At 43.1% G+C, this 21,942-nt stretch overlaps 1 protein-coding gene across 1 annotated transcript in view; it reads right to left on the bottom strand.

Moving 5' to 3' along the window:
• LOC126259831 (heterogeneous nuclear ribonucleoprotein A1, A2/B1 homolog) overlaps positions 1 to 426 on the bottom strand; it is a 132,857-nt gene extending 132,431 nt beyond the window's left edge. Inside the window, exon 1 of the mRNA XM_049956875.1 lies at positions 269 to 426. Coding sequence (XP_049812832.1) covers positions 269 to 283 — 15 coding nt within the window. The 5' untranslated portion in view covers positions 284 to 426. The remainder of the gene's footprint in view (positions 1 to 268) is intronic.
• Positions 427 to 21,942: the final 21,516 nt, after the last annotated feature.

Raw genomic sequence — 21,942 nt, forward strand, 5'->3', positions numbered from 1 at the left:
ATCAATCAGACGCGTTCTATGAGAGAATGAATGGAACACAATGTCAACGTGACCCACTATTAAGGTGTGAATAAAATCAGAGAGATTAGAGCCCCCACAGAGACATACCGACAATCTTTCTTTCCACGAACAATATGAGACTGGAATAGAATGGAGAACCGATAGAGCTACTCAAAGTACCCTCTGCCACACACCGTCAGGTGGCTTGCGGAGTATGGCTGTAAATGTAGATGTAGATGAGTTAGGCAGGAGTTTGCACGGCACTCACCGACAGGCGGAACATGGCGTAGTCTGTCGTCTGCTTCAGGTCAAGCTGCTAGTGTGGTGTGGTGTAGCGCCACACGCTCTGCCTCCAGCAGCGAACCGCGGAACCTTAAATACGTTGCCGGGGTGCCGTCATGGGGCAGTCATTGCGGTCGCTTTGGAAGCGTGCAAGAGCTTAGCTCCTCCCACACCGTGCCTACAGATACACGCAGGTACAGACAAAAGGAGGGGTGGAAGAAAAGCCGGGACTTAGCCTCGAGCCCCCCTCCCAGAAACGCCCGGGGGAGGGACCGCAGCAGAGGCTGTTGCCGGGACCTTGAACTCCGGCTGTCGGTCTCCTTCACTCTGCCCCGGGCAGAAAGGGCTCGTCCGGAGGAAGGCAGAGCTGCCAGCATGCCCGTCTGACTCACACCCGACCGCCGTTGAAAACATTGTGCAACGTTCTCCAGCTCCAGAACCTGCGTGGCATGGCAATGTGAAAGACGTCATGTGACATATTCAGTGCCTGGAGTGGTTCCACCCGACTTCAATACGTAGACGGAATTTAACGGTTTGCTATTGACCTTTATAACAGAAAACCCAATTTAAGCCTAATAGCACTGAAACGATGTTCTGAGGCAGAGCTGAAATTGTAAAAACTGAACAAAGCTCCAGGGCCCGGTGGAACCCCTATCAGAATCTATAATAAATCTGCAGCAGAGAGAGCCTCTATCCTATTGTAGATCCCTCGAATAAAAAACCGTTCCCAGTAGTTGGAAGAATGAATAGGTCACACCCGTTTAGAAGCAAGAAGTGGAAGTGATACACTAAACTAGCGCCCCAATACCCACAACATCGAATTGTTCTATAATCTTAGAACGTATTCCTAGTTCAAATATAATGAAGTACCTCGAACAGGGTGGCATTCTCAATGCCAGCCAGCGTGGATTCCGAAAACTTCGACCATGGGAAACACAACTCACACATTTCTCACGTGACGTACTGAATGTTTTGGATCAAGGCAGTCAGGTAAATACAGTGTTTCTTGATTTTCGAAAAGCATTTGACCCTGTGTCACATCTACGCTAATTGTCAAAAGTACAATCAAATGCGGTATCAAGCGAAATTTGTGACTAGGTTGACGATTTTTTTGGTAGGGAGGACGCAGTACGTTATATTGGAGGGAGAGTCGTCGCCAGATCTAGGAATAACTTCGGGTGTTCCCCAGGGAAGTGCTTTGGGACTCTTGTTGTTCTTGTTTGTTAGTGAACTTGTGGAGGATATTTACGGTAAAAACAGGCTATTTATAGATGATGCAGTTCAGTGGTGAGGCGTGAGGTATTCGCAACTGTAACAACTTTTTAAAAAAGTCGACGTTTTGTTTGTTGTAACTATTATTATTATTGTCGTCATTGCTATTATTAATATGTTATTGTTTGCGATTATCCATTATTGCATCCTATCACGCCCTAGTACTGCTCTGAAAAATGTTCAATCCAGTCCATTAAAGTACAAGGTGGTCCAACCTCGTGTAAAGAGTTGGCCGGCTGAGCGATGCCTGACACTGAGAAAATACCTGTCACTTTGTCTACCTGAATAAGGATGATATTAAAAGTTCCGTTTCTCAGACATTTATTTATTTGATGTCAATTCGGCGATCCTTCTTGCCAAAAATTTCAGTCACGGACCCTAGAATGATACTTGTTGTTCACGTACTTGAGCAATCGTTTTAAAGTGGACAAAATAGCAAGGTGAGAAAGTCCAGTTTGCGGCTGTGTATTTCGAAGGCAAGTTTTGATTCTCTTAAGCCCGAAAAAGATCTTTCTGCCGAAGCACTGGTTGCAAGAATTGTTAAAATTAATTTCAGTTGTTTTGATGCTTCAGGTACTCCAGGAGGTGAGAAACTGACTTTGCGTAAATACTGGCTAGTTCCGGCATTCGTCTGAAGACTATAACACAAACAGTTCCGTCCTTAGTCGAAGGATATCAAAATGTCTACCGTAGGATGCTTTCCAGGAATTAAATGCTGCCCAAGGGAAGTTATCTGTATATTGGCTATACTTTTCATAATTCATACGTGAAACAAACTCCAAATTATCCAAGTCAGCATTCCTGCCACTCAACTGACACAAGACAGTATCAACAATTTCGCAGAACAAAGCACGGTTCGGCGTTTCTCTGTCAGTGACGCCACACCGTTGCTTCTTTTTGGAAGCTCACTAGCACTTTCTTCTGGCTCGGTTTTAGATCACTCTTCTTCAGATTTACCACCTAGTTCGTGTAACTCAGTCTTAAACTGACCGACTTTCTTGAAGCAATAGTCGACAACAAAGAGTTTAGTTTGCAGTATTTTGAAAGAGCTGCTGACTTGGGAAGCACACACTAAAAAACATTAGGCAATGAACTGAAAACAAATTGCTTAAGTGTCAGATAAAAGGCCCTCGTTTCGCCGTCCCACGCATCTTTCATAAACTTGAAAAGCTTTTAGAGTTCAATCTTATAGTTCGCCACTAGCTCGATTTATCTGCTCATATAACTATATGGTGTTGGATAATGCAGGTAAACGTGATTTAATCGATTCATCCAAAGCAATAGACCTTTTAGACGATTTGGAGAAGAAAAACAAAACCGGAAACTGTATGAAAAAAATTGCCCTCCCATATACACTCCTGGAAATTGAAATAAGAACACCGTGAATTCATTGTCCCAGGAAGGGGAAACTTTATTGACACATTCCTGGGGTCAGATACATCACATGATCACACTGACAGAACCACAGGCACATAGACACAGGCAACAGAGCATGCACAATGTCGGCACTAGTACAGTGTATATCCACCTTTCGCAGCAATGCAGGCTGCTATTCTCCCATGGAGACGATCGTAGAGATGCTGGATGTAGTCCTGTGGAACGGCTTGCCATTTCCACCTGGCGCCTCAGTTGGACCAGCGTTCGTGCTGGACGTGCAGACCGCGTGAGACGACGCTTCATCCAGTCCCAAACATGCTCAATGGGGGACGGATCCGGAGATCTTGCTGGCCAGGGTAGTTGACTTACACCTTCTAGAGCACGTTGGGTGGCACGGGATACATGCGGACGTGCATTGTCCTGTTGGAACAGCAAGTTCCCTTGCCGGTCTAGGAATGGTAGAACGATGGGTTCGATGACGGTTTGGATGTACCGTGCACTATTCAGTGTCCCCTCGACGATCACCAGTGGTGTACGGCCAGTGTAGGAGATCGCTCCCCACACCATGATGCCGGGTGTTGGCCCTGTGTGCCTCGGTCGTATGCAGTCCTGATTGTGGCGCTCACCTGCACGGCGCCAAACATGCATACGACCATCATTGGCACCAAGGCAGAAGCGACTCTCATCGCTGAAGACGACACGTCTCCATTCGTCCCTCCATTCACGCCTGTCGCGACACCAATGGAGGCGGGCTGCACGATGTTGGGGCGTGAATGGAAGACGGCCTAACGGTGTGCGGGACCGTAGCCCAGCTTCATGGAGACGGTTGCGAATGGTCCTCGCCGATACCCCAGGAGCAACAGTGTCCCTAATTTGCTGGGAAGTGGCGGTGCGGTCCCCTACGGCACTGCGTAGGATCCTACGGTCTTGGCGTGCATCCGTGCGTCGCTGCGGTCCGGTCCCAGGTCGACGGGCACGTGCACCTTCCGCCGACCACTGGCGACAACATCGATGTACTGTGGAGACCTCACGCCCCACGTGTTGAGCAATTCGGCGGTACGTCCACCCGGCCTCCCGTATGCCCACTATACGCCCTCGCTCAAAGTCCGTCAACTGCACATACGGTTCACGTCCACGCTGTCGCGGCATGCTACCAGTGTTAAAGACTGCGATGGAGCTCCGTATGCCACGGCAAACTGGCTGACACTGACGGCGGCGGTGCACAAATGCTGCGCAGCTAGCGCCATTCGACGGCCAACACCGCGGTTCCTGGTGTGTCCGCTGTGCCGTGCGTGTGATCATTGCTTGTACAGCCCTCTCGCAGTGTCCGGAGCAAGTATGGTGGGTCTGACACACCGGTGTCAATGTGTTCTTTTTTCCATTTCCAGGAGTGTATGTTCAACAGACTGTTTCAGTAATAAATTCACCTTATGAGCGTTGAAATGCACTAAGAGAACTGAGGGATATTTGCCTCTCACAAATTCTTGGGGTGGCTGAGCGGTTCTAAGCGCTACAGTCTGGAAACGCGCGACCGCTACGGTCGCAGGTTCGATTTCTGCCTCGGGCATGGATGTGTGTGATGTCCTTAGGTTGGTTAGGTTTAAGTAGTTCTAAGTCTAGGGGATTGATGACCTTAGAAGTTCAGTCCCATAGTGCTCAGAGCCATTTGAACCATTTTTGAACAACTTCTTGTACTTCATTATGTTGCACAGTCATGATAGCACAGCCAACTTGCGTCTGAGCTATAAGTTTTCTTCCATGATCAGATGCACTTATGCAGCCAAACAGATGCTCCGCTTAGCTAACAGCATTTCGGTCATCACTGACAGCAACAAATCCCAAAATTCTCTCACACACTTTACCAGTTGACAAAACATCGCAAAATAATTTAAAGTTGGGACTGGCTTGAAACATTTACCGTTCCATCCACAATAACGTCCGACATTTCTGTACGAATGACTTCAGCAGTGGAATCGATGAGGTCATTCTGTATGTTATTTTGAGAAGCCCTCATAACGATGGCGCGTTCAATAACTAATGCAACATATTTTTTTCTCAGTAGTTTCCGGTTAGAAAATAAATACGGAATTTGTTTTGGGACATAGTGGAACATACCCGCTTCAGTCCCTATCGTTTCATGAAGTTTCGATTGGTGGCACCGTTTCACATAGCCTTCAAAATGGCGTCCGTAAAGCCGCTGTACACGGAACGACGCAGATGACGTTGACGTACACTCAGATGGGATATCCTACATCACGAGAGACAGCCCGTCGACACACGCCGCGAGCAAGTTAACGCGATTTTGCGCTGTCGACATAACTCCAGCGGCAGTTGTCAGCTTTATTTGGCTCGCAAGCCATACAGTTTGTTCACGAAAATGGACGTACGTAGAATACCTACGTTGTCTCTATTAAAACGCATGTTACCTTTCTTGACCGTATACTAGTCGCATTTTTCTGTTTGTGGTATACATAAATAAAAACTACAATAACTGTGGATATGCAATAAGACATAAATGAAAGATACATGTCCAGTCATGAAGGACATCAGCTTACAAAACTTCACCAAATGGCACAGACTTACTCCTGACACAGAGCGCACTTGACAATGACATGACACCAAATATTACAGAATTATTTCTGTATTTTCATAGGAAACTCCCATAACTTTTTATAAAACACGGAGATGGAAAAGAAAAATTGGACACAGCACGACACGAATCTTTTTCCAAGCCATCCTCAGTTCCATAAAGCACTGCCTCAACCCATTACGCTATGCAGAAACACACTTGCGGTCCATCTCGTGTTTTATATTACAGTATTCTAAATGCTTTAATTGCCAAACAGTTCGTTACATTTAATTATAACAAATCATAACAAGAACGACGAGTCTTCAATGGGCCGTTTCTTAAAATGATTTTGTCTTATAACTAGCGAGATATAACGCGAAAAAAAATTTAATGTGCAAATTTCTTAACCACCAATATGGCGTTTCCCGTCACTTTATTACAACCAATAACGATTCGTTCGAGACATTCAATGTGCTGGCGTTTGCCGTCATCTTATTACAACAAATACTTACAGTAGCAATAACGCTTACGCTGGCGCTTACGAACAGCATATAATCGAAGGGCTAACATATAAAATAAAACCTACTGAATATGGGCTTCTACTGAACACGAACCATACAGTATGACGTCTTCCTTTCTGCTTGTGACATAGGGAGCGTTCTCGTTTCCTATTTTTCTACATTACGTGGCACGTTGCCGAAAAATCACAGAACTAATTTTGTGTTTCAGGTGACGAAATGACTCTTCGACGCGATATAGCACGAAGTGGCGTCACAAAATTCGTATCCCGTCTAGTCGACGTTAGCTAATTCGTCCCGTGTGTCGAAGCTTAACGGAGTTGCGTCCACAGCAGAGAGCTGTCACTGAGTTTCTTTTGGCGGAAAGCCAGAGTCTCGCAGATATTCATAGGCGCTGGCAGTGAACAAAGGCACGGTGAGTCGTTGGGTGAGGCGTCTGTCGTCATCGAAAGAAGGTCTCGCGAACCTGTCCGCTCTCCCGCTTGCCGGCCCGCTGCACACAGCTGTGACTCCTGCAATGTTGGAACGTGCGGACACTCTCATTCGAGGTGATAGGTTAATCACAACAAACATATTACTACACAACTGGACGTCTCTGTTGGTAGTGCTGACACATTCCTTCACCAGTTACGGTACTCGATGGTGTGTGCCCGATGGATTCCTTGCCGCCAAACAAAGACCATAAAGAGCAACGAAGGACCATCTGTACGGAGTCGCTTGCACGTTACGAGGCTGATCGTGACAATTGTCGAACATCGTCACAGACGGTGAAATAGGGGTTCATCACTTTGAACCGGAAAAAAATGACAATCTACGGAGCGGCACCACACCATCTCTCCTCTACAGAAAAAGTTCATAGCTGCATTCTCAGCCGGTAACGTCATGGCGACTGTCTTCTGGGATTCTGAAGGGGTCATTCTGTTTGATGTCCTCCGTCATGGTACAGCGATCAACTCTGAAGTAACGACTTCAGCTTGTTCGTCGTCACACAAATGCAAACGAACTTCTCCTTTCCCATGACAATGCAAGGCTTCAAAAAGTTTGTGTACCCTAGACGGGCTCACAAAACTCCACTGAACTGCTCTTCCTCATCAGCCCTGCGCACCTTACGACTTCCATCTGCTCGGAAGGATGTACTCTATGGGAAGCAGTACATGGGCAGCGGGGAATTTATTGATGCAGCAAGATGCTGGATCCGACGTCAACGAGTAGAGTGGTACATTGCGGGCATATAAGCACTCCCATCAAGATGGCGTAAGGACGTCGCATTGACTACGTTGGAAAATAGGGTTTTGCACCCAAAAGAGTGGGGAATAATATGATGTACTGGGATCCTGAATAAAGCGAATCTGCTTTCAGAAAAAAAAGTATTGCATCACTTATTGAACGCTCTCGTACATAAAGACCTTGCTTGTTATGCATTTATAGATCAATTTAGTTTATCCGTTGTACAACATTGTCAAATTATCCGTTTGACATAAACTGCTGGATAAAGGCCGTTTCTACACTTTTCATGCATTGCTATCTTCAGTTATTACCATCAACTTTGTTTCTGCACGTTTTTGATGTTATCTACGCACCTTCCACTAGCCCGTAGCCTCCATACTTTTTATCTCTTCAATTAGACCACACAAGTTCCTTCGTCTATCACCTATCCGCCAAGACGTTTATCGTGCTCACAAACATTTCTGTTTCGTTGCAGCCGTAAAAAAGCACAACGTTCTGGTCTGTGCCTAGTCCATATTTTTCTCTTCTTGGCTGTTCTAGAAATTCCGGAAATGCGTATTTCCATTGCTCTCCGATGGTCCTAATTTGTGGTTACGAATGAAAATTCGACACCTCACTGCTGTACATCGAGACTGGTAACACAGTGATAAGGTATAAAAAAGATCCTTTATTCTTCGGTTTACAGGTGTTATTTGAAACAAGTTTGTTTCAAGCTCCATAGATGAGTTGAAAGATTCTTTTATAGAAATGACATGGGATGAACCAGTTTACAGAATATGTACACATGATTGGTGCTAACGTGAACTGACTCTAGTTTGGTACACTGGCCAGCTACACCAAGCTCCTTACTTAAGTTTGCCTTCAGATATGAATGTCAGTTTAAAGAGTTACTTGCTGAATGGGGTCGAACTACAGGGAATGATCCCTGAGAGCATAACGGAGAAAAAAGGCCATACGGACGTATGGCTGGAAATGCGTTGAGAAGGAGGTGTACCACTTGAAGGTGAAAATAAAAGATATTTGACAGGGTAGGTTTCAGTGATGAAAAGTACACGTGAGAAAACACCAGGTGGGTGGGAATGTTCAGTCTGTACTACTGTACTAATGTTTTAGCTCGCAAGTTAGCTGGAGCACATTATTCTTCGGACAGCTTCCCACATGAAGTGTAAATACATCCAAACTAAGTGGCATTTTGGATGGGTGATTTTGGAAGGGTGACTGATCTACTGATCGATAACAGCCGCCGCCCTGCCCCCCCCCCCCCCTCCCCCGACACACACACACACACATACACACACACACACACACACACACACACACACACACACACACACACACACACACACATTGAAGCTGGACCAGTGCTAAAGGTTCGCTGCCACCATACCATGGGGATTCTCTGTAACCCGCAGGTCGGTGAGGGATGTAGTGAAGGCCCCTTGTAGCAGTATCGTCATCTGTGAATAGGATAGATGACAGAATCCCCAGCAGAGTGGTGGTCTCAAAACCTTCTCCTCGGAGGCAAGCTCATAGGTAATAAGACTGTGCGCGTTGTAGGAGATACGGATCGTGGCTATTGTGTAGAATTTTAATCACGGTAGTCTGGCTTACCCCACGCTCGCGAATTATCTGCCTGATACTGTGTCACTGTCAAAGATTTACCACCCCTTCAAGTGTGTAGGTACCGCCCTAAAAAGCGCACTCCCATCAATAAAATCTGCGTTACTTCTTATACCTTCAGGGATTGTCTCCTGCAGTTTGTCTCCATATAGCAAAATCACACTGTATACAAAATAGTAAAATCTGAATGAAAATCGGACACGAATACCAAAGTTCACAGGCACAGAGACCTAACGACGAAAGAAAGGAAGGTTTACCCTCGTAGTCGGAGTGGAAGAATTCAGCTCATTAGAAAAGTAAGGAAGTAATATGTGAAAAGCTAGCTGGTCAGGGTGTGCAAAGCTAGTGGTCTAGTGGTATTGAACATCATCATTGGATTCGATAAGCTTTTCCTACAGTTTCGTACCTGGAACGTGACACTGAACAGAAATACTAATTAAAAGTTGGCGACTCTATTAAAAAAAAAAAAAACTTGTTGCTGGTCCATCACAGTTTGATTACATCAGCTCTTCGATATGGTTGTGTTTCTTGAGTTTCGTCATTTTGTGACGACTCAGTAGCGGAAATTTCGTGACCAGAGAAGAATCCACATACAAGGTAAACAGCTCTACACAAGGACAGAGTGTGCGCGCCTTTAGCCATATTAAAACGTCTGGAGAGTCTCTGCCTAAACAACGTCGTTAGCTGTATTTCGTTATGGCAAGGGCACAGTAGCGTTCAGTTTGACAAATAATATCACTTCCGTCAGACGGGCGTAAAACGTCATTGGAACTTCGTGCAGATTCATTAGTTTTCGAGAACGACACCGTGAACCTACGTGTAGCACGTTTTTGTTTCACTCGGCCTCTGACCTTTTCTACAGTCTTCTTGGCGGAGATCCCGGAAACGCTGTTGAATGTGATTGGACACTGTGTGGTTCCAGTGGTGGATGCTTGTACTCTCACACTGAATCGAGTTCTTTCGAATGTGCGATGCTCGTTATGAAGTGCAACCAAAAGCGTGACAGTGCTAAATCATGTGCAGGCAGTAAATGAAACAAATATCACTGTTCTACAAAAAAAACCTTTTTTTCTATTTCTGATAAAAAGTATTGTGATCCTAGTTGTAATTTGAGTGCTGAATTGAAAACTGTTTTTGGTTTTTTTCTGTCAGGGATAGTTTATGAGTAATCGCAATTTTATTTCTCTTTTCAGTTTCTGATATAGTGCAGCAAACGTGAGGTGAAATTCGACAAACAAATGCACATCTTTATGATGTTATAAGTTCATCACATTAATGGAGGGTGGGATCTAACATATAACACAGTAACCTTTGTGTATACACTTTGAAGCATTTATTTGACATGAGAAATTACAGAAAATGGACAAACAAAGAGCCACTGCCTTGTAATCCACATCACTTTTTTCTCTTGTATTGTGAATCTTTCTTCTCTCGAATGATATTCCAGCAATAATCTGCTAACATAGAAGGTACCCACTTCCCTTCATAGTGCCTTTCTATGGTAGAAATGTCTTTATGGAATCTTTCCGCATATTCATCCGATGCGTCACTACAACTCTCTGTGAAGTAGTCCAGATGAGAGTCCATCATATGTACCTTTCAAAGACATATTGCACCCCAAATCCTGATATGCTTTGATCATATCCTTCACCATTGCTTTGTAGTTAGTAGCTCTTCTTCTTCCGAGGAAGTTTTCCGACATCATCTTGAAACAGTCCCATGCGGTTTTTTCTTTATCAGTTAAACATGCTTCAAAATTTGCATCTTTCTGCAGCTCTCTGATTTGTGGGTCCACAAATACACCTTCCTTTATTTTTGCAGCTGAAAGACGGGGTAATTTGGTAGCTAGATATGCAAACCCACAGCCTGTTGGATCCATGGCCTTCACGAATTGTTTCATCAGGCCAAGTTTGATGTGAAGCGGTGGAAGTAGTATATATTCAGGAGCTACCAGACTTTCACGTTGTACATTCTTGTCGCCAACTTTCCCTCTTCGCCTAGGCCATTTCTTTTTCACGTAGTGAGAATTTTGGTCTCGACTATCCCACTCGCAAAGAAAACAGGCATACTTTCTGTAGCCTTGTTGCATTCCCAGTTCCATAGCAATTACCTTGAAATCTGCACATATTTTCCATTTGTGTTCATTGTATTTTAATGAATTTAGCATCCTTTGTACGAATTCGTAATTCTCTTTTGTCAAACTAGCGTAAGATACTGGAACAGAGGGTATTTTATTTCAGTTATGGAGCAAAACACCCTTCAGACTTGTTTTTGATGCATCTATGAAAAGTCTCCACTCCAGTGAAATATAAGTGAAGTTCAGCACTTTCATCAGGCCAGCAACGTCATTGCAAAACGTCAGTGCTTCGTCAGTTGAAAAATAAGAAATAAAGGCATGTTCTCTGTGCCTGAACACACTGAAATTAGTACTTTGGTACAGTAGATTATACTCTTGTAATCTTGAACCAAGCAGCTACGCCTTTTGTTTACTTAGTCCTAGATCACGTACTAAATCATTTGAATCTGCCTGTGTTAACAAACGTGGCGATGACTCACTTGTGCAGTGATATAAAGAATCATCATCTGTGATTTCTTCAGTACTACTTATTTCATTGTCACTCAGAAGTTGACCTCGAGCTCTTGAAGGTACTGGAAGGTTGTCGGAATGCTGAACTGGCATTCTCGCTGAAGGCAGATCTGGGTAAACAATGTGCCTCTTCGACTTTTTGCTTGTAAAACCCTGAAGTTTTGTTAGACAGAAATAACAATCAGTAACATGGTCCTTAGGCTCCCTCCACACCATGGGAACAGCAAACAACGCCACATTCTCTTTACCTTTCCACCACTGAATTAGTTTGCAGTAACATGTAGCACAACAAAAATGTGGTGCGCATTCTTTATCTTGGTCTCCTACCTCTACTCCAAAGTAATGTTTGTATGCTTTCTTTATGACTGAAGAAATTTTCTTCCTATTTCTGGCAAAAGTGAACTTCCCACAGATGTAGCAGAAGTTTTCCGGCTTATATCGACATCCACGATGACGTGGCATTTCTGCAAATTTAAAAATACCACTTTGGTAATACACTTGTATTAAATTAATAGTAGGGAACTAGAGGAACGCTGATGTGTAAAAACAAGCAGTCGTTTTACCTTCAGCACCAGGCTCAATCAGTTTACACACAGGAACTAAAAAATTCAACCGTGCTCAGAAATATGACAGACAGTCACAAAACACCCACTTGTTAAGACTGGCACAAATTGCGGCTAACACCACTGTTGTAAACTCGATGCAACTGCCCCTAGGAGGCGTGAAGCTTTACTGCCGAGGCAGCGACTGGCTGTCGCCGTTCGAGTTAATGAGATGTTTCAGGTGGTCTTAATGACATAGGTGTGGCAGCGGTAACCTAATGATGTCTGATTCTTCCCACCTGCTGTTGCACAAGAAATTATCACGTTCTATCACTATTGGATGCGGCAACATAACCGTATTTTTCTATAACGTCTCTGTGTTTGCCATGAATTGTGAATATACATATATATACGTATTACATAAAAAGTATCCCTGACAACGATATTTTGTTTACATATTTGAATTTCCCACTGTAAAATGGTCTAGAAGCACATACTTTAATATCAGAAATAGATCCCATGTCGAACAGTGTATTCAGATCATTTGCCAACTGGCCAGGGTCACATATTTTTAAACTACATTGTTGTGTCTGGACTTGACTTCGTGTGCTGTTTCTTACGTTGTTCTAGGGAAAAGCTGACGTTTATACGCAGGAGAATATATTTCGCTGAACGAGAAAGTAGACACACGGAAACTGCAGTTATCTGTATGAGGAAAGAAACTTTACGCAACTGCTCGGAAACCCCTCCCCCACCCCTTGCTAAGTGTCACTATCAAGAAAAAGAATTATGAATTTTGGAACGGCATTAGAATAACGTCAGGAAGCCTCTGTCCTCAATGCCAAGAAATGTCTACAATAGAATTTTTCCCCATGTCGTAGGCGATTGAACGTATAATCCGTTGTCAGACTGTGACAAGCAATTCGTTAACAGCTGACCTATCCAACAGGTCCCAGTGACAGCTTGGATGCATTGCGACAATTATTGAGCTTGTAGTTCAGTTATGACATTACACAAGACCTACAAAAGAACGTATATATTCTGGGGACTTTACCCTAATAACAAAAAAAATGGCTCTGAGCACTATGGGACTTAACATCTATGGTCATTAGTCCCCTAGAACTTACAACTACTTAAAACTAACTAACCTAAGGACATCACACAACACCCAGTCATCACGAGGCAGAGAAAATCCCTGACCCCGCCGGGAATCCCTAATAACATGCAACACCGTGTTTAGTCTTGATAAATCTCAATTCAGCGAGAAAGAGAGTGCAGAACCGTTTTTACAGGCATAGCATATCTTGCTGGATGCATTCTTTCATGATTCGATCAAGTATATTTCCCAAATTTCAAATATGTTGATTTCTCTTATACCCGCTGTTCTAAATAGTCACATATTTTTCTGTTGGATTAATACAATATAGTATGCTTGCAGCTCTGTGAACAAGATCGTTGTCATCTTTTAAGACAGTAGTATTTGTGCATACACATCATGAAGGTGTAGAAGGAAATGTGACACTTAATAATCAAGAATGTTGCGAGAGGCATCATGGTTCATGTTCGTGGTGCCTGAGCGAGTGTGCCAAATTAGCGGAGAAAGCATCTAATGAAAAATATTTAATGATGGAAAATTGCGGAAAGTACCTAATAAAACGAGAATTATTTTGTTTGGAAATTTCTAATGTAAGGGGCTTTGAACACTGACAGTGTTAAATGAAACGAACCTTGTCGCAGAATTGCTCCCTCACAGTGGCTATACATTATGTGTCGAGAATGTGTTCACGCCCAGTTTTTTTTCACAGCACACAGGGAAATCTCCTTCCAAATGAGTTCTGTAATTAGGGGCTGATAATTTCTTACCAGCAACGGACGCTCGGTTCGGCTCAGTATCAGCGTTGCAACATAATAAGCTGAAAGAGAAAAGCGCTGCGTTCCATACTGTCTTTTATCAGTTGTCAAGAAAGACAACACCCTATCCACTCGTCGTTCTGTTCATTTTCTGACAATGTTCAAGTTATCATTGTATTCAAAATGTATTTAGTCTAAGAAAACGGAGAAGATGATAATAAATTAGAAATAAAATGAAATCACAACTTATCAAATTTTCTCAAAACTACAAATCTAACATTTAAACTCTTGTTAATAAAATTATTCATTATTTTGAACGTTATCACAGACGCCAAGTATTACTGAAGTACAAAATTGCTATTACTTTTACTTTTAAATTATTAAATCAAAGTCTTCTTTTAACTAACAGAAGTCGATAGAACTAGCTAACATCTTGGATATATGACAGATAATTCGTATCATTTACCTAACACTCGAAATCGCTGAACAGTGAAAATTAGCAAACTAAAATAATCGCTAAATGCACACAAAACAATGAGGCAAATATCTTTTGGTTGCTGATTCGTTTCTGCATCAAAATCAAATTCCAAAAATCTTTCTTCAAATAATATTCAATGCTTAGCTGTTCTCCACTTCTCAAAATTTGTCATCTTCAAAAGAGAACCACTTTCCTGACTCAGAGTTCCTCAGATAAGCCAGTAGATTATTATCACACCTCCCCAAGGCTCGACTACGACTCACTCTCCCTGCTATCAATGTTGGGCGTATCGTATGCTATATTCTCACTAATGGTTTTCATACTACTCAAAGACAGTGAATTCTTTCACGTGTCAAAACTTTATAAATGTATCTACGGAAGTTAAAGTCTTTGCAGTCATTCTGTTACAAAAGTGACTGATAAACTCGTGCTATGGAAAATTATGTCTTTATAAATCGATACAGTGCAGTATATTGATACATTACAAATACAGTCAACAAATTATTTTTTGCAAATAAAATTTCTTAATGATATAAGTGGTAGACAAGGTGTTTCCCTAAGATTCTTCTATGATACAAGTCAAATTGATCTACAAAATATTCCTATATCATGCAAAGTAGGTGGCTTTCTCCTAACATGAAACTTTCATAACACCCTACCTACAACACAAGAATTTTTCAAGATCTTTATTGGCAATGGCAATGAAGATTTTTTCACGTTCTTAAAAAGAAAGGTTGGTACTGTGGCCTGTGAAAAATATTTAGTAAAGTTTTACATGCTTTTAAAATTTTTCAATTACAGACTAGAAAGTAATTATTGTGAATGAGCATATTATTCAAATTCTAGATATCCAGTACAACATGAAAAATATTTAATGATGAGAAATTGTGGAAAGTATCTAATTAAATGAAACTAAACACGTCGCGGAAATGCTGACTCACACTGGCTATGCATTGCGTGTCGAGACTGCGTTCGCGTCTAATTTATTTCACAGTAAGCAACAAGGAAATCTGCTTTCAAATGCGTTCTGTAATGAGGCTCTGACAATATTTTACCTGCAAAGGATACTCGGTACTGTTCTGTTTTAGTGTAGCTGCCAGCTGTAGTGCTGTGCACTCAACGTCCTGCATAGTTTGATAACAGGAAAAATCGCGACCCGTCGACCACTTCACGCCCCCAGACAGCTATTGCCTAGTCTCTGCATTGTTTGATTAACTGAAGATGTGCAGTCTTATGTGCCGTTGTGACAACCTTTGGTAAGATGTTGGACTTCAAGTGTCCACTGCATGCAGTTTCCATCGCTATGTTCGCTGGGAAACAAGCAACACTGGCAAGGTGCGACGCTCGTCTACGATCCCTATCGGTTGGAATCTTTTAATGACCATTATTGCTCTTGCGTCATTATACACGACTGAGAACGATAGCCACAACGTCCCTAGTACACACGTTGGGCTGTCAGCATTAATACACCAACAAATTGGGTGACTTCATTCACGGTGTGGTCATAGGTATGTCTAGCCACGATAATTTCTCTTCGAATGGCTCTAAGCACTATGGGACTTAACATCTGAGGACATCAGTCCCCTAGACTTAGAACTACTTAAACCCAACTAACCTAAGGACATCACACACATCCATGCCCGAGGCAGGATTCGAACCTGCGACCGTAGCAGCAGCACGGTTCCAGACTGAAGCGCCTGGCCACAGCGGCCGGCGATAACTTCTCTGACACATCTCCATGTCGACCAGTCTTCTTCTTCTTCTTCCTCTTCTTCTTCTCTCAAGTATCAGACCAGTAACCCCAATTTTGATCCAACCATCTTCTCCTGTATCTATCAATGTTCCCTCTTCCTTAAGGGATGTACTGCAGCATTTGTTTTAGAATAGGTTCATCATTCATTCGTTTTATCTTTTAAGTATTGCTTAGGTTTTCATTTAAGTTGTAATTTCCTACATACTTATGGATGGTTTAATTTTAATCTGTTTTTTTTTTCTTGTTATTATCTCCTAATTCTCATCTCAGCTTCTTGGAGGCAACAGTGTGTTCTACATAATCCAGTTTTCACTTTCATATAGCCCTGCTGTGGGACACAACCTTGTCGAAAGCAGCTTCAGTGCAGGGCTGGAAGGTTCGTGCACTTCGATGAAGTCGATAGCTGTGCTGGCGTTAGTGTAACTAGCCGCCATCCAGTCTGTATAGGCCTTAACACAGGAGCCACAAGAAGTTTGTCGCACAGTGTAGGGCAGGGACGACTCTAGAAGCATAGCGAAGCCAGGATCCTGAAAGCTGCCCTTCACATCCAACAGATCAGCCAACCCTTCTCCCCACCCCCACCCCACAATGAGCAGGTCGCCAACCCGTCTGACTGTATGTGGGCACACTGTGACTGTATACCAGACCATACCTGCCTGCAACGACTGAGTGTGGGTTGGTCGGTAGAAGTCAGGCCAACCAGCAAAACGACACACAAGGGCCACGGAGCTGATCACTATGAAATAGCTCACACAAAAGTGAAAGAATCAGGGCAGACCCACCTGGCAGGGAGTCAACTGTCGAGTAGGCCTGTGTATGGGGGCCTTAACTAAACCCTGATAAAACATCCTGCTGGCCCCAGAGCAGTGAAGTGGCAGCTCCACTACTGGATTACCCCCTCTACAGCTCTTGCCAACTTCAAGTTAACCTTATCTGAAAGTGGATGGATAAAATGGTAAATATATCTGCAAAGTTAAAGCACAAACGACTTGGATAGACCCACCTTCCTAAGCTAATTGCATACAACCGATGCAGTATACACAGAACTTCACTGTTATTATGTATGTCAGTAGTGCGGTCACATGATAGCCTACTATCAGCTCTAAAATGGTCAGTGCACTCTTTTAAATGGATGACTAATGTTCTGTCTGTTGAGATTTTTTTTTTCGCACGATGATGTCACGAATGTTGTTTTCACAAGATTGGGTTCTAGGGGCACGTCCATGCATGACCACCACAGTCAACTACAATTTGTTTAAGTTCTGAAAACCTGAGTCCTTAGAAGCAAGTTCCAATCCTAGTACTTTCAAAGTCAACTAACATAATCTCAAGAAGGTGGCTACCTTGAGTTTTATCCACGAAGTGATGGCAGTGTCAGTAGTGATGTGTCCTATGTTATGATGGCAACAGTTCATCAGGATGCTGTGTGACAGGTACAACCAACGTGAGAAGGGCTTGGAGGACGTGCAGGGAAAACAAGCGACTGTCATTGAGTCTATGAGACAAAAAGTGATCCCATGATACATGGATCCATCTGAGTCCCAGTTTCGAATACAAATCTCTCATAAACGCCGTAATTACCAATATCCGTGAATGCCAGGTTATATGAGTATAGTGCAATAACACTGGCCATGGACACGGTTTCATGCTATGTAATTCAATGTGTTTAGTTAGATAATGGACATTTCCGTACTTCTCATGTCACAAGCGACAACATGTGACAAGTTCAAATGTCTCTGAGCACTATGGGACTTAACATCTGAGGTCATCAGTCCCCTAGAACTTAGGGCTACTTAAACCTAACTAACCTAAGGACATGACACACAATCATGCCCGAGGCAGGATTCGAACCTGCGACCGTAGCGGTCGCACGGTTCCGGACTGAAGCGCATAAAACCGCTCGGCCACAGCGGACGGCCAACATGTGACAGAGGTGGCATTTCTCACATTATAGAAAAACAAGACTAAGCCCCTCTTTTCAGGCCTGAATACGTCCCGAAAGGTTTCCTACAGGGCCTAAGCACGCGTACCTCTTGGAAACGAGTAACAGACCAGCACGTGGAGAATCTAAACAGAGATGGCGGGATGTCATTAAAAAAGATATTAATTTCGTTGATTTTACGCAGAAGACTCAAGAGGTTGACAAATGTGGCATCCTTATGTCCGAAGTAACGGAGCACATGTACGAAAACGTGCGCTATTATTTCGTACAAAATTTGTTGATTTTCGAACAGGATTGATTGCTATCAAAGAAATCGTAGTCGCTGCTTATGTACATCCGCGACTTGTTTCGATGGTCATGCCATAAACGGTAGGTGGTTTCTATTCTGTCTCAGGAGTTTGATTAGTGGCATGGTCATGTAACGTTTTTCTGGAAGCCAGGGATGTAATGATATGATGAGGTTGGTCTGCAGTGCCTAACGGAAGGGAAAAGCTCGCTCTCGTATGTGCTGCTACCATACATTCAAGCACGATAATATGAGTATCTTGCGGCTCTTACGAGCCAAAGACGTTCCTCTTGCTGTCACTTGCCTTGTTGTCTGTTATCGCTGATTTCAGGCTCTTCGACTGACGATTCTTCTTTTGTTTTACTGACGTCCACCACCTTAAAACAAGTGGCACTGGCCAATGTACAGAGAAACCGTTAAACGGCTGTCGGCCGAAGGGCACTAACACGTAATATAACGTTAGGAGTGACTGTGGCTGTACAATAAAGAGTAATTGTAGCCGTGTACGTTCATTTACAATTACCATTAGGCGTTTCAAGCTGTGCTGTAATTATTGTTCCTGACTGTTCTAAACTTTGTACTAACCTGTCTTTGTCTTAACCCACGTAGTCAACATTGGCCCCTATGTTGGAACAGAGTTACAGTATGCATATAGTGGACAGTGTGAGTAGACTAGAAGGATACAAAATACTATAATAGCAAATCCGACTGGCATTCAACGTAGACGAAATTGGTCTACAGCTAAGCAATGAGCATGGAAGCAGACACATCCGTGTTATTACTTCTGCTGAAAAAATAAAGACAGTAATAGTTACTGCTTGCTATAACGGCAAGGGAAATTCCTCACCACTTCACTGCGTTTACAAAGGGGTAAATAAGAAACAAGACGTTGAAGATAACATGCCTCCAGGATCAGCTGTTATGAGAAGAGTATCCACTTATGTCAACACTGGTATTTTCACGGATTGGTTCAAAAACGATTTCCTTCTTAGAAGCGCACCTGATCTTGCACTGCTTCTGCTAGATGTTCATGCCACTTATATGATTTCTGTCAGTATTTTGGATCTAGATGTTGAAAAAGAAGTGCCGATAGCTTGTTGGTCTAATCATACGAAACTTTTTACAATCACTAGACGGATCATTTTTCAATCAGCTGAAATCTTATTTGAAAGAGGCTTGTCATTCATAGATTGTAGCTACTGCAACCGAAGACAGAAGTATTATACGGCAGCAGTTTGGACAGTTGCTCTTCAAACCGTGGACTCGTGCATCAACTGTCCAGATTGGTGTATGTAGATTTAGAGCTACTGGAATTACTCTGCCTGATAGAGAAGGAATTCCTAACAACTTTTTTCTGACGTTAATAATACTGAGACTGAACTCCCAACTACTGAAAAGTTGCTAACGAGTTGACTCCAGGTCAGTCACCAACACCGAATGGCTCAGATGGCTCTGAGCACTATGCGACTTAACTTCTGAGGTCATCAGTCGCCTAGAACTTAGAACTAATTAAACCTAACTAACCTAAGGACATCACACACATCCATGCCCGAGGCAGGATTCGAACCAGCGACCGTAGCAGTCGCTCGGTTTCAGACTGTAGCGCCAAGAACCGCACGGCCACGCCGGCCGGCACAACACCGACAACTGAAACAAATTTGTTTACATGCCACGGTTATAATTGCAAATATTGCCTTAATTTGGTTACTGTCCGACTACCTGCACACGAAAACAGCAATGTAAATTGCAGGAACAGATTTCACCTATTTCTGCACTATCTCAGGGAAGTAAATCCAAAAGAAAAGAGTTAGCAATAGACGTAACAATCGACGAATTTATAGCAACGAGTTTATAGCAACAAAAAGAAAGAATATCACTCAAGGAAAGAAGAAAGGAAAAGCCTGTGCACAAAAAAAGTGTAGCAGCAAAATGTAATCAAATCCACAAAATCAGAGGAGAAAACCAGCCAAAGAAACGTCTGTTTGAAGAGACAATTTAAGAAGAAGAAGATGATGGTATTTGCTCATACAATAATTCCTCCGATGGATTTTGAAGAAAACGAATGTGTAGAATGCCTTAAACTTTATCAAGAAATGTCGTCTACCTCAGATTGGAGTCAGTGTGTAGTATGTTCTAGATGGATTCATGAATCATGCGCTCTCTCTGAGAAGATGTGTTGTTTGCTTGTGTGGACGATTTAAAAATAAACTTGAAAAAAAAATCAAAGTGAATGTTATTTTCAGCCCCTCCTTACTGCAACATCTTGCCCGCCATTTAATATTTTTTTGAAATTTACAAGCCACTGTATATCGTAAAGATGTTCTTTTGTTGTAAAGTCTTTTGTAATACGACAGTTTCTTTAACAATATACAATGTTCTAACCACAAATCTTGCCTAAACTTATTGGGATTTAAATGTTTATATATTAATAGAAATTAATTTGAGAAATTTGCAGCGTGTGTCCCGCCTTCACCTTACAAGCTATGATTGGCGAAGTTCGGGAAAGGAAATGAAACCTTCTGCATTATTAAGGCAACTATCTAAACGGTTTAGCGAAAGTACCGAAAATGTGACTCTGTTAGGACGGAGATTTGAGTCCCTCCAGATGTCAGTCCAGTGCCTTAGCCACCGCCCTAGCTTGCACTGGTACGACCGTTCTTGTAGATGACGAAGATGTGCTGGACCACTGTCCAACCCGTTCCTTGAGCGGACTCTGCAGGCTGTAGAGTCAGCGGAGTCAGCGTCCCCTCCCACCTCCTCCCCCTTTGACACCACCCCTACCACCCATTGCCTCCACACTGGCAGTGGTGCACTTTTTGCTCACGTAGAAGCTCCCACAAATTTCTGTCGGAGCGGTGGTTGCGTCATTATCGCCATTACTGTGGTCTCGCTGTTTCTTTTGCGGCAGAGGGACTTTCCGAGAAGATGTGCACATGTTCTCCTCGCCCGCTCCGTTGGTTCCCATCCCGATCGCTCGTGAAGACAGGTGGCTACCGCTTGACACCGACAGTAAGAACGCGATATTGAGATGGGCAATGGAGATGGCGTCTGAAACACTCTGCAACTGAGGAATTGAGACATCTAGTTCCTTTGGTATCAAGGGTTTACAAATATTTATTAAAATCTGAAGTTGTCTTACTTTTTCTTTTTCCAATTGCAGTCTTCCTGTTCACTGCAGAAGCTGCTGTTAAAGAGTTCTGACGAGAAGAACTTAACTGACAGTGTTGAGGTAACAAGCTCAGAACTGTTTGATGCAGATTAGATTCATATCCTGTATACAACAATACAAAATGACAATTTCCGTTTATAGCTGCCGACAAATTATATGCCCGAAACTGAAATTGAAAGTTATTGTCATTACCACGTATCTGAAAGCGTAATGTGCACCACAGATAATGGGGCATCTTGTACCATAGATAAACAAGGATTGTTGCTGGAAGTGATGATGCTTTCTCGTACATTCCTTGTTGACTTTGTCATACACGTTACGCTTTTAACTACTTAAAAATGGACAGATAGCCGAGAGCGCTAATGCGCTGCTTCCTGGACGCAGGTAGGCGCCCCGCCCATGGATCGAATCCGCCCAGCGGATTAACGATGTGCCGGCCAGCCTTGATGTGGTTTTTAGGTGGTTTTCC

The sequence above is a fragment of the Schistocerca nitens genome, chromosome 5 (assembly GCF_023898315.1).
Source record: "Schistocerca nitens isolate TAMUIC-IGC-003100 chromosome 5, iqSchNite1.1, whole genome shotgun sequence".
NCBI classification, from domain to species: Eukaryota; Metazoa; Arthropoda; class Insecta; order Orthoptera; family Acrididae; genus Schistocerca; species Schistocerca nitens.